The sequence below is a fragment of the Lates calcarifer genome, linkage group LG6 (genome assembly GCF_001640805.2).
Source record: "Lates calcarifer isolate ASB-BC8 linkage group LG6, TLL_Latcal_v3, whole genome shotgun sequence".
In the NCBI taxonomy this organism is placed as follows: Eukaryota; Metazoa; Chordata; class Actinopteri; family Centropomidae; genus Lates; species Lates calcarifer.
The window spans coordinates 2349675-2364127 of NC_066838.1; the positions used below are offsets into that span (position 1 = coordinate 2349675).

The 14453-nt window shown below is 42.8% G+C and overlaps 1 protein-coding gene across 4 annotated transcripts in view; it reads right to left on the reverse strand.

Annotated features, from left to right (window-relative positions):
• Positions 1 to 1874: 1874 nt before the first annotated feature.
• Positions 1875 to 14453, reverse strand: part of atp2b3b (ATPase plasma membrane Ca2+ transporting 3b) — a 45971-nt gene continuing 33392 nt past the window's right edge. For 2 of the 4 annotated variants that reach the window (XM_018700152.2, XM_018700153.2), the window contains exon 25: positions 1875 to 6813. In XM_018700152.2, the coding sequence (XP_018555668.1) occupies positions 6304 to 6813 (510 nt within the window). In that variant the 3' untranslated portion in view covers positions 1875 to 6303. Of the gene's footprint in view, positions 6814 to 13883; positions 14044 to 14453 lie in introns of all 4 variants that reach the window. The other 2 variants (XM_018700155.2, XM_018700154.2) reach the window with 2 other exon arrangements.

The window sequence follows — 14453 nt, forward strand, 5'->3', positions numbered from 1 at the left end:
ACTTGCATACTTGATCTCCCAGTGACAGTCCCCTTTAACCAGTGGGATGGATAGAGGGTTAAGATAACTGGTTTGAAGTCGTCACAGTTCTTTGTAGAGGTATGATCAGCAAAGAGACGCCACCTACTGGAAGATGTCTCAGTGAAAGTGACAAAGGCCATTTCACCATAGTTCCAGTTAGACTGGAAAATAACATGTTGGGTTTATCCAGTCATCAAAGCTGCTTTATGGACCAAAATGAATTTACACCTACCTGACCAACATAAAGTCCACTTAGGGATGTTTGGAAACGAGACGCGAGAACACCTTTCCAGTGGTCACCTGTGAATGGAAGTCATCTCTCACAGATTGAGGTAAGAGGATGAATGAATAGAAGCCTGGGCAAGATGTGCATTGAGTGTAATGGATGCTGAAACAGCTTACGAATCAGGAAGAACGCTGGTGGAACAGTAATGATGCATCTGCTTCTTCAAATAAACATCAGCAGGAGTGACCAGAGGAAAACATTTTTAGTATGTAAAAGGCTGAAATCAGTTTTGTCACTATTTTTGCATTCTAAAGGAAGGTTTGCTTTAGATCTCTGTATTTATGTCTCCAAATAAACTAGAAAAATATATACAGTGCATTCAGAAAGCATTCAGAGGCCTCCACTCTTCACTGTTGCAGAATTATGCTAAAATAAAAAAGTCCTTTTCCTCTCATCAGTCTACAATCAATACCCCATAATGACAAAGTGAAATAGAATTTTAGAGATGTTTGCAAATTTATTAAAAAGGGAAAAACTGAAATACCACATTGACACAAGTATTCAGACCATTTGCTATGACAGTTGAAATTTAGCTCAGATTCCTCCTATTTAAGATTTTTCCATGCCTTGATTGGAGGCCATAGATTGGATGTGTTTAAAAGGCACACACTTGTCTATATAAGGTCTAAAAGCAGACAACACCAATCAAAAACTAAGCCATGAGGTCAAAGGGACTACCTGCAGCTCAGAGACAAGGTTGTGTCAAGGCACAGATGTGGGTAAGGCTACAAAAAATTGTTGCAGTGAAAGTTCCGTGGAGCACAGTGGCCTCCGTAATTCTGACATGGAGGAAGCATGTAACAACTAGAATTCTTCTTAGAGCCGGCCACATGGCCAAACTGAGCACTCGAGGGAACAAGGCCTTGGTGAGACATTATGTAGACTCCTGTGCCTTTCAATGTGATATTTCAGTTTTTCCTTTTTAGTACATTTGCAAACATTTCTAAAAACTTGTTTTTTGTGGTTATGTGGCATTAAGTGTAGATTGATGAGAGGATCAATACATTTTTTAAAACTTCAACATAGGGCTGCAACTTAACAAAACTTGAAAAAAACTTTCCAAATGCACTGTAGATGGGTGAAGGCTGAGGCAGTTTGCCCTAAACCACTGGAGGCATCTAGAACCTAGAATTTTTCATTCATCACAATTGTTCATAATTACTGGAAAAATCTACTTTATATATAGTTTCAAAAGGGATCCAAAAATTAGCAAAGATTGTATATGTTACCCCAAAATCTGTCACCGTGCAGAATTCCTAAACAGCAAAAGCATTTAGAAATGGCAACTATTATACTAGTAGGAAGGAAAAACACAGATGTTAGAGGGAGAGTGATTTTTAACAGAAAATGTCATTTTCATGGAGGAACAAACTCATATTTGTTTGAATGGCGTACATTATTGAGGGTCTGTTTGGGATTTCAGGTGATCTTGACATGGTCAGGTTAAAGTTACCCACGAGGCCTTTTGATGAGCAAAAATAAAACAACTCTCAAACAACACTTTCCTGAGGTTTAAAAAGTAAGGACAGTCTGGTATCATTGTGAACAAACAACACAGGACCACACAGACTTTGTCAAAGTTATTATTGTAGAATACTTTGATGTATTTTTTCTTTCATACAGACAAAAGGTGTTGGACTTAATTCCCATTAAATTCTCTTAGATTTCCATACAGATTTAGTCTACAGTATACAGGTGTGTTCTTTCTCATATATAGATATTTATTCGCTTAAATAACAGGCAGGTAACTCTTTAATATATTCAATAGTCTTTATGTTTGCTTTTTTTTTTTTTTTTTTTGGTCTTTTTTCATTTCAGCACAGTTAAGGCTGCATTTTCTGTCTGCAGAACAGCACTGCATTGTGCAAGAAGGGGGACCATTCCACACACAATATTTACAACAGTATGTATAATGAATAATGTAAAGTTTCTTCCCATTGTAACATGGCAGTAAATACTTGTGGCAGATCTAAAAGAGCAGCCTAAACAACGCATGGATGCATTGCACTTCTGCAGTCTCTAGCTCTGCATCACCCTCCAGTTCTCCATCCTCCCTGGGTCCCCACTTTGTCCAGTCCTTTAGATCATAATGAGGTACATTTGTATCTCCTGTTCTCTATTTACAGAGTGGTGTCTCTGGTCTTAAGAGACCTATAGGCATCTCCACACCTCTGCACACTTCAGGGGCTGTTCAATGGACAGAAAACACAGCCCTCAGAATATGCTCAGGAGAATGTGCAACTGTCTTTTTCCATCAGTGGGAGCACCGGTGGAGAAAATCAATAATAATAATAATAATAATAATAATAATAATAATAATATACAAGCGCTTCCATTTTGTTGTTCCTCTCTTTACAAAAAGCAATAGGATTAAAAGAAAGAAACATCGAAAATAAAAAAAGGTGTAACAGGAACATAGTACCTGTAAATCAAAGATGCACATGTGCACATTTGGGCGATCTGTACAGTAGTGGTGCAGTTGTACAATTTATAATTTTGATAAATATAATATATTCTTTTTCATATTGTGTTTTGCCTTCTGTGAAACTGTTTCACAACATCATGATGTAACGTGGCTGGACGGATGGACAGAGATGGTTGGAACTGGACAGTCAAATTTACACCACTGTAGATTATCCCCCTGTTGTTTGGTGTATGTATGTGTGTCCGTGTGTTTTTGTATACTGCAGAAAGCATTGAGAGAGCTGTGCTAAGAGGTGCTGAAATAGAATAGGTTAGACTTGAACAGGATTTGTGTGTGTGTGTGTGTGTGTGAGAGAGAGAGAGAGAGAGAGAGAGAGAGAGGAGAGCGAGAGAGAAAGAGAGAGAGAGAGAGAGAGGAGGAGAGCAGATGTGGAGAGATCATAGCACACAGTAGTGACAGTAGCCTAAATGATTTACCAACACATAAAGAGTGACATTAATGATGCCAAATGCATGCTTCAAAACAGACAGACCAATACAATGTCACCACCCGCCCGCTCAGACAGGTCGGGTCAGGGTGGTGATGATGATGATGAGCATTCAAGACAGAGTTCTGTACAGGAAAGGGTGTTCCCAGAAAGCCCTGCGCACATCCTGAACAGAACTAGCAGGACAGACATGTTCTCTCGCTGTGTTTTGCATGTGTTATCATCCCTGTTAGACGGTATTTCTAATCCTACGGCTGGGAACGAGTGTTGATATGGCAGTCTGTTGCATATTGTCTGCCCTCAACTTTCTCTGGCGGTGGGACCAGTCAATAACTCGGGGGAAGCTAACAGGGGGTAACCGGGGAGAGGGGAAGGTGGGTGGGTGGGGGTAGGGGGTGCCCAGGTTTGCATTGCATTGCAGTCACGCTCCGAGGCAACATGAAGTCAGCGGTTCACCCACACCTAGTGCAATATGGGAAACAGGAGGGCACTCTCACACCCAGTCTGGAATGTGATGCAGTCGTCTGGAATGTATGTCACATGGAATGTCAAGGTGGAAGTTCGGCGAGGTGACGGTGTAATGTGATGTCACAAGCGTTGCGCCCGTCGTCATATGGGAGACTATCCAGGTGTTTCCTGTGGTTTTCTTCTTTTTTTTGGGGGGGGGTGCTCATGCAGTGTTTTATGTCCTTTTACACTGGACAGCTTCAACATAATATGTCTTAAAGCAGCAGTTATTGGGAAACATGCTCACCAACTTTCTTGCCAAGAGTTAGATGAGAAGATTGATACTGCTCTCATGTCTGTCCTTTCAGTATGAAGCTGCAGTCAGCAGCTGGTCAGCTTAGCTTAGCATAAAGACTTGGCTCTGTCCTAAAGTATCAAAATCATTCCAACAGCACCTCTAAGGTAGGAAAGTGGATTCAGTACTACTAGACTTTAAGACCTACAGATACAAACAAGCTATAACATGTTATAAATAACATGTTAATTACTGCACTTTAGAGGTACCAGTAGGCAGGTAGGCTAGGTATTTCCTTCTGTTTCCACTCTTTGTGCTCAGCTAAGGTAACCTACTGCTTGCTGTAGCCTCATATATAGTGTACAGACATGAATGGTGTCCATCTTTTCATCTGACTCTCAAAAAAGAAGATAAGCGTATTTTCTAAAATTCTAAAATTCCTTTAAGGTATTCCAATCAATTTAGTGTACATCATGATGATGGGGAATGCACAGTATAGGACACACAGACATGACACATACGCTCTCATTGGTCGTACCTGATAGAGCTGAGTGGGCTTTGGGCCTAAAGCTAAAACTGAACACTGACATTAGACATGGGCCTGATCACTCCAGTGGTTGGTTGATTTTCAACATTAAACAGTGATATTTTTTTCTTGTCTGTAAAAATGACAGACAGATCAAATGAAACAATCTCTTTGTCCACAATACTCATGGAGAGGGCACTGTTACGTGATGAAGACCCAGTGGCACATGAGTGGGTTTGAAGTGAGTGCATGTTAGTCTTAAAGGGCCATCGCCTGTGCATTGTGTGTTTGATGGCATTTAAAGGGTTAATGCTTCACAAGCATCCAGCTTTTTTTCCCGAGAAAAGCTGACGTGCACACACACACTCACCGACGAAAGACCAGAAGGGATGAGATGAGACAAAGTGAGCATAGGAAACGACAAAATGAGCCGAGGAACAGCAAGAGAGAAGATGATGAGACCCGAAACAGGAATGAAGAGACCGGAAGAGGATGTCACCCGTGGCCTCACCCCAGATGGCGTCCATACATGTTACCCATACTTACTCATTTACATCATTTCATCAACATGGCAGGAGGCTGAAAATTAAGTTAGTATTGTATGGGGCTACTGCATGTATACATGTATACATCAAAATCAATGTGAGATTACACACACTGTGTCATCTCATAGCAGGATGGACAGTATTACAGATAACAGGTCATGTGGACTCATGGGGCGGCATTCAAGGATTGGGCAGGTGGGGCTGGAGAAAGAACAGTGAACATGAAGAGTTCTGTGTTGTCGCTTCCCAAGCACTGAAATTATGTATAGACATACGTGCGTATTTCCCCCCTCCTTTAGTTGTTTTTTGCAGCCATTCTATTTACTATTAGGTTTAAATGAACAGGATCTTTGTTGCCATTTCTTTTTGTTATGTTTTTGTTTTTTTGTTTTTTTTTTTCAGAAGAGACAAGACAATACACATACACACACTTAAAGAGACAGAGGAGTGAAAGAAAGAAACATGTTTTAAAGAAACAGAGGGAAGAAAAGAAATAAATAAACCAATGTCAAAGAAAGAAATGAATGAGCACCATTATGTTCAGAAAAAAAAAAAATCAGAGGATGGAAATGACTGAAGTCTAGTTAAAGCTTTAACAAAGCCTTTTACTTATATCGCAAGCAAAGTAGTGATTTTAACGTGGCTGTAGATTCGAGCCACATAATTGATGGTGGTGGTGACAATGGTGCCATAGCAGGTAGGTAGGTAATGATAACAACACAAATGATGAACACCGATAGAAACAGAGTGAGTCAGCCCCCATAGCCACATGGCCCTGTTCTGCTGAAGCACTGAGGGATGTCGTTTTTGTTGGATGTCCGTCCCCCCTCCCTACCCAACCCACCGTCGCTCAGGACAACACAGCGAGAGCAGACCTGTGCGTTTGTGTGACGAGTGTGCGTGAGGTCAGGCGGGGTGAGGTGGGCAGGTTCTTCAGGGAGGGTGACGGACGGGGGTGGTGGGTTCGAGGGTTGAGAGAGGGGCAGGGGGGGGGTGTTGTGTCAGGGGGTCAGACTAAGAGGGCCAGAGCAAGGGCGAAGGGAGGGAAAAGTCGCAATGTTCTCAGGGAGCTGTGAGCAGAAGTATCCAGCCATTGTCCACTCCCTCCTGTACCTCCCTCGTCCTTCACTCCCTCCTGTTAGCTTGTTTAAGGGAGAACGGATGAAAATGTCATGTGTGTGTCCTCAGCCCTCTCTTCCGCTCCCCTTTCCTCCCCCTACCCAAGACTCCGTTCTCCTTCTCCTCTCCCCCCCGACCCACGTTCAGCTCAGTTATAAGGAGGTCTCCACGCAGTAGAGATGGGCCAAGTGAGGGGCAGAGGGTTTCACCGGCCTGTCCCTGCCATGATGGTTGTGGTGGTGTTGGTAGTGGTGATGGGGGCTCCGGCTGCTGGGAGTAACTGCATTGGTGCTGTTGTTGTTGCCGTGGGTGACTGTTGAACTGATGCTGCTGCTGCTGCTGCTGCTGTTGTTGTTATTGTTTCGGTTGCATGGGGTCACCGGGAGGCTATACTGGCGATAGGGGCGGGTGGGGCGGGTGCGGGCCGGGGGCTGGGGCTGGGTGGGAGGGGGTGGCGGCTTGCGGAGGGCCGGGTGCAGGTGCTGGTATCTGCTGAGCTCTGATTCGTCGTCCACGTCAGTGTCGTCGATCAGCGGAATGTTATGGATGAGGTCGTTGATGAGGAACTCTGGGTGGGCCATGAAGTTGTGGATGGAGTTGCGGGATTCCGGTTTCTCCCGACCCTCATACAGCGAACTACGGAATGCTTTCACCACTCGCATCTGTCCAAAGGAATGAAGACAAGAGAGAGACCACAGGAAAGAGACAGGAGAAAGTCAGACATAAGAAAGAGGGGAAAAGGAGACAAGGGAAACCCAGAGAGAGACAGACTTGTGTCCTCCAGCAGACAAACAAAGTGACAGACAGACGGACGGACACTCAGGGCCAGGTGGCTACAGTCAGTTTACACAAGATGACAGTCACACTGGTGTTTCAGTTGCTCTAAGAGCTAAAAAATAATCTCCTTGACTGGACTGAATCAAAATGGATGGGGCCAAGGTGCAACAGTCCTTTGGAGAACAAGTTGAAGGAATATTTTGACATTTGGGAAATACATGTAATTGCTTGAGTTAGATGAGAAGATTGATATCATGTTAGTATGCTACATTGCCATTTGGCTTAGCTTAGCATGAAGACTGGAAGTAGGGTAATTAAAAGCTGATCTAATATGTACAAAAACTACTCAGTTAAAAAAAGACAAGTTTAGCTCCTACAGATGTTTATGTTGACTGTTTTTGGGCTAGAAGTTATAATTTGCATTATATCACTAAAGAAAAAATGTGTTAATTAGTGAGCTTGAAGGCACCAGTACACTCTGCCAGAACTGCACGTGGCATGGTTGAATAGCTATGGAAACACCCTCACTCCACACTGTTGGTGGCAAGATGTCACACACAGGATCTGACTGGTTATTAGTAACAGGGAAATTTAAATTCCAGAGAGGGAAAGTTCTGAAACACAAATAATCTAAATAGTACCATAAGGATTATGTGATAATAACACAATTTGGGGCAATCATTTTTTTTAACCAGTTTTCTCATGTGAGAAAGTTGACAAGGGGCCTTTTCAGGAAAGACATCTTTGGACAAGGTTTGAGCTAAATTTATCTGATAACATTTATGACTTTGTTCAGACAGGACAACATCTTGGCATGAGTTTGGAACTATCACCAAATTTAAAGGCCACTGCATATATTTTGTAGAAACTGTAAACATCTGATTGTAAACATCTTGACTACTTCAGTTTCAACAGAGTCCACCTGACCCTGTACGTCCCCAACAGACAAAAGTGAAAAACCAACCAAACAAACAAAAAAGTGTTGTAAAATGAGTTGGCTAATGATATGTCTTTGTCAGTTCTCATACACCAATCAGACCCCACAAGACGAGAGCATTCAGTAGCTACCATCACATAGACCACAGAAGCTGCAGACACTTCACGTCATACACACATGGTATGTGTGTGTGTGTTTGTGTGTGTGTACACACGTGTGTGTGTATGTGTGTGTGTTTGGGGAGAGGGGGTTGATACAGTACGTGTGAGGAAAACACTCATACCTCAGCATATTGGATCACATGCATGCATACACACAGATGAGGATTGTTGTTAGGCACAAATGGAAAAGAAGCAGGAATGGTGAGTGTGTTAGTTTAATGTACAATAAAATTATAATTTGGCAAGAACCTATAGCAGTGACCACACACACACACACACACACACACACACAAACATGCATGCAGCAGCAGTGTAACTGAGTGAACCAACAGTTGAGTTGTTTCCACATCGTGCAGCTTGGAGGTTGATGCCTGCATACATCAGACCGTTGTCATTCATGGATGCTGTTTGTTAAAAAAAAAAGAGCTGCTTCATACACGCAAATACATTTACAGCCAGACAGCAAGTCAGTCAGTCAGCATCTCTGTGCATACATACACACACACACACACACACACACACACACATGCACATGTGCAAAATGTACTGCGGCCATGCAGCAGTGAGAGACAGAGGAGAGCAGAGTGATTGAAATGATGATGATGCTCATAATGAAGTTGCTGCAGGATATAAAAAAAACAAGTCTTGCAAAACAGAAAGGTGACATCACAGAGAATCAGCAGGTTAGAACAGTATGTGATTGGTTAGATTACTAGAAACAGAAGGTGATTGGTTCAAAGGCCGGAGCAAAGCTCAGGCGTCAGCCCTGTCACACATAGAGAGGCAGCCAGGTCATGCTGAATCAGATCTTTGTCACTTTCGCTCACTTTCTGTCTCTCTCATTCTCTCTCTCTCTCTCTCTCTCTCACACACACACACACCAGAGTGGGGTCCATGAGTGTACTTCAAGGTACATTATGCAGTGTATGGTGTATGCGTGCATAAACATATTCCTTTGCCATGGCAGTTGGTCCATGCACCCTTCCCCCAAGCTCAAACAGAGGAAAAGAAGCAGCATGAGCTCAAAAGAAACAGAGACAGTTCAATGCAAATATACTGACAGGCACAGGCAGGCAGAGCCCTACATAGAGACAGTTTGGCCACATGAGATAGAAAGAGAAGAAGCTTTATGTCGACTGCAACACCGACTGGAGTCCAAACTGTGATTATGAGAGGTGGATGGTCAGGCAGCTGAATGGAGATCAGTGCTGCAGCTGGCCAAACTAGGAGAAGTCTCTATATATGACTCTGGCATATATGATAGACTGACTGAGAGACAGACATACAGACAGACAGACGTACAGACAAACAGACAGACGGTCAAGCAGTAGGTTCAGTGCTTATCTGTTTTTCCAAAGAGCCTGTCAGACAGTAGAAAAACACCTCATGCAGACTGAGAAGGTTTCAGAATGTTACTTTCTCACTTCGTCAGCGCTTGGTTTGTTTTCATTTTGTCTCCATGGAAAGAGTAAACTTTCGAGTATATAACGCCCACAGTGTGACCAGAGAGGCCAGGAGGTCAGGGCACTGCTGTGTTAATTATTTCTCTCACCCACTTTCTTTTTCTCTCCCTCTCTCCCTGTCGGCTCTTTCAGCAGTGCTTGATGGAAAAACGATGACGGTTAAAGTACGAGAAGGAAATAGGCACTGGAAGGTAGAGAGGCTGCTGTGTGCAAAACAACTGCTTATGAGAAGAAACTGCAACATAAAGACAGGGAGAAGCTGTGAGGTAGGTGACTGGTTAATGGCACCCATTTCTCAACGTGTGTCCCAACTTTGAGCAGCACCCACCCTTTGATATGTGATGACTGAGCTCTATCCATGGCAACACCTCAGCAACGCTCTGCCAATTCAAAGCATACCCTCCTCATTTCTCCTACTCACATCCCACTTAAGGAGCAAAAATTGAGGGAAGAGGCTGAAATCCTCTTTTTAAATAGGGAGGAACTTAAGCAAAGACTTGAGGAGCAGACGATGCATTTGAGATTATCTTTCCTGACCAAATCAACTCTCATACTGATCTCTTTTCTTAATGTTAATTAACTGTAATTGCAGGTAGATGAAATCAGTCCAGTCTGAAATGAAAACAAACTGGATCCATAGATCAGTCCTAAAGATCCAGAGGGATCACTAAGGTCCAGCACAGTTCAGGTGGATGACAGCATGAAACTGAGTCATCTAATTATATCATTTTAATATCTGTTTAATATTTAAAATGTTTCTTTCAGATGTCCCTGGACTCTTTCCTTATCCAGTGATGATAGATTTGGCTGTAAAGGTATAAAAGTCAGGGAGGTGATGGTGTCGACGTCAGAACTTACGCACATCATACTGCAACGGGGCACAGTGCCAAGTATGAGGGCTGGGTCTGCTTTTCAAAGAACTCGGGCTAGTGGAGTAAAGTAATGACCCTGAAGCTAACTGTGGACGAGCATCAGTGCAGAGGGAGAACACATAGACAATCATTTATAGAGTGTGTTTGTTGCTCGAGGATCCCCACATCAGACCATATCATCAGACTTCAGACAGTTGCAACATACTTAATGGTTAATGCTGGTGATATTCTGTATTTATGGTACTGTCACCAAATCCCAAATAAAGACCAAAACCAACAATGCATCAGTCCATCTCTTAATTCTTTCTGACTTCACTACTCTGTCTGTAGCAATCAGCCCCAATCCGCCCCCCTAGGTTCCCACTGAAGATGTAAACCTTTTAAAATGGGTCATAAATGTTTTTGATAAAACAGTTGGTCAATGTAAATTTAGCCAATTTTACTCAAACAGAAGAAACTGTGCATTTGTTGAGGACAATTTTCAGTCAAGGCTTTGGTGCATTCGTGGGCCATTTACAGCAGCAGGACAGTGTATGTGCTGTAGGATTTAGTCAAAATAAATTACAGTGTGTGTGTTCATGGTAATTAGGAAACAAGTCACCCATTGCAACAGTGTGACTCACTGATGTGTTTTTATCTATGCTTGTGGGATTGCTCCATGGATGTTAGTGTCAGTCAGTCATCACTTTGGACTAACTGAAATATCTATGCAGATACTGTATGAATCACAGACATTCAGGATTTAATGAGTGTTAACTTTTCTTTCTTTTCTCTAGTATGACCAGGTACCTGCACAACTAACGGCATTTCCATCAAACTCAGCTGTACTTCACACTTAGTGCTACTTTGCAAATGTTAGCTTAATGGTGAAACATGATAAACATTAAACCTGCTTAAGCATCAGCATTTTAGTACTGTCATTGTGAACATGTTAGCTGCTAGCATTCTGACATTAACATTTAACTCAAAGACTTATTAATAATTTCTGGACAACCATGGGGCTCTGTGACAGAGGAATAAGATATATCAGGCCTTGAATAAATGGGCAATATGTGTTATTAAGATGCATTCATTGTTGGTTTTGGTATTTTCATGGGATTTGTTGATAATAAGAAAACTATAGAATATCACCAGATGCATCCTTTCAGTCCTATCAAGTCTGGTGCACTTCTCTGTGGCTCGAAATTTGACACTATCTGAATTCAGCTTTTTGTATAAACCCCGTCTTGAAAGCTAAAGCAAAGAGGAACAATTGCACATTTTATTTGACTACAGGATGCCTCAATACAACAGGAAGAGACTGAGAGAAGCAAAACTGGGTCACATTATACTCAAACTTAATGCCTGCTCCTTCACATTTCTTCCTTGTCCCATTTGTTAGTTGAGATCCACTAGGTTCATCACCAGGTACTGAACAAAACCCAAGTATGTGTCATACTGCTGCTGAGTAACAGATTTGGATCCAAGAAGCTCTTCAAATTAAGGAAAAAGAACTGAAAAAGCAAGAAATTAGCTAGCGATGGTGGGACGTGAACCCTAGTTCCATATGTTGACTGTATATCCCTGCCTCAACACCTTTGTTTTATTACCTGTCTTTTCTATCAGGCAGCCAATGTTGCAGCAATGTCCAGCTCTGAATAATGATGTAATACTCTTTATTACATGTTATAAAGTGATGGAGAAAAGGATGTTTCCAGAGTACATAAACAACACCCAGGAAACTTCTAATGTCTGTGCAGAATGATCACAACAGTGAGGTGTCAGCAGCGCCAACTTGAGCCTCTCTGTATCTACACCTAGAGGTGATGGAGCAACGCGGGGTGGGGGGGTGGGGGCAGCGTGGAATGGAAGGAGGGAAGGATGGACGGAAGGGAGCAAGGAAGGTAAGGAGAAGCAACTGAGAAGACAGATGAAGACAATCAAATGAAGAGACAAGCGTAACCACACGCATGCATGCACACACTCATACACAGGCATACAAGCACAGGTGCGCGCACGCACACACACACACACACACACACACACACACACACTGACAGAGAAACACACAGAAGTCAAACTACGGCTCTCGGATATGTCAGCAAATGCACACACATTAACACACTTGCAAACAGGCACGCGCAGAACTGACATACAAAGAAATCAAGAGAAAACATGAGGGGTGGACGCTACTCTAGTAAGGAGATGGAAAGATGACAAAAAGGGATGAGGTAAAGGACAAATTAATATACAAAAAAAGAGAAAAAGAGAAAAAAATGAAGAGAAATCTACTAAAGAAATCTTATCAGTATGCTACACAAGAGCCTGTATTTAGATCAGGTAAAATCTAAATACTTCTACAAATGAACAACTCTACTTATGAAGAACAATTAGAACACATTTCCCAGAATATTTCTGCAAACAGGGAACCTGTAATATCCCATAAATATAGAAGAAAGAGGAGAGAAGCTGTGATGGAGAGAGAGGAAAAAACAGACTGGACAGAGAGAAAAATCAGGACTTTTTGGAGACATCGGGGAGGGGGGCCGAACTTGAGACGTCTGGAGCTGGAAATACTGTTACAAAAATATAACCAGTTGACAACAATTGCAGAACCAAACAAAAGTGAGAGGAGCAGAAGAAGAAGGAAGAGAGCAAGAGCAATAGAAGAGGAGGAAACTTTTTCTGGATTGAAGTCTTGGAAACAGCAGTGTGGTATGGGGCTTTTATACTCGAAGGTTTACAGTTTAGAGAGTTGCAGAAACCATATGAAAGCCATTTGGTAATGAGTATGAATTCTATGGCAGTGAAATCTAATCGCATTTCTACAGTATAATAGGAGTCACAGAATTGTTACAGCAATGCTATATTATCTTGAATTTTAGATAAAAGAAATGACACCAGTCCTTTATATTAGAGATTTACAGCTGGGGTCAACCACAGTAACCACGCTTGACCTCATTCACAGACAGGAAATAACACATGGTGCAGGAGGAGTTGCCATTTGCTCCCTGAAATTTAGGATGCATCCTTGACTTGTCAGAGTAAATAAAACTATTTCAGTGCTTAAATTTCTCCTTTTTCTTCTTCTAAACATGAGTCACTTTCTTTCTTCATAAACAATGCTGTTCTATTTCTGTCAGGACACCTCAGACAGAGAGAGAACAGCAAACCGCCTCCTGCACCGACCAACACTCAACAACAAAACAGATTCTGGACTGGGACCGGGACTGGATTTGGACCAGACCAGATCAGACCAGAACTACACAGCTGGTCAGGACTGGGTGCTGTTTGAGGGGGAGAATAGGAGAAAAGAAGAGGAGACATTGCACACACACGAGCAGCGAGCGAGCCGGAAGGGACACAACCATAGAGAGTAAAAATACTGCAGTCCACGTGCCGTGCAGCAGAGTGTGTGTTTGTGTCAAGAATGGGTGTGTGACAGAGGGAGAAGGTGACTGCAAGTGTGTAGGCAAGTATGTGCGTCTTTGTGTGTGTGTGTGCATGTGTGTGCATGTGTGTACATGCGTTCGGCGGACTCACTCCCGGGGGCTGGGCTGGTATTGGCTGTTGCAGTGGAGAGAGCTACGTGAGAGGGGGTAGAGATAGTGTTTACGTCGTGGAGCTGACTGAGCACGGAGGAGCGCCGTCTCACCGCTCCCTGAAACGAACCGCTTCGCTTGAACGTGCTCACTACCTCCATCTGCAGGACAGAGACAAAACAGCAGCACTCAGTGGGGGCAGGAAAGGCCAGTCTGAGTGCATGTATGTGTTTGTGTGTGTGCTTGTGTGTGTGTGTGTGTGTGTGTGTGTGTGTGTTGCGGTCCCTTTTCCTGTCACAGCAGAAATGACAGAAACAGCATTTTGATTCCCTTTGATGGCAAATGTACAACAGTGATGGGCATCACAACTGCTTTCTGAACATTACTGACAAACAAGTTTGTAGAGGTGGACTCCATGTGTATATGAGGTTGAGTGTGTGCTTGGATGTGTATTTCTTGTCTGCACACTCAGACGAAATGCTCTTGATGAAAAACTGACCACTTTACACAAAGACAGGCACTTAAGCAGAGAGTCTGACTGACTCTCTGACGCTGCATAGGAGGCTGTTAG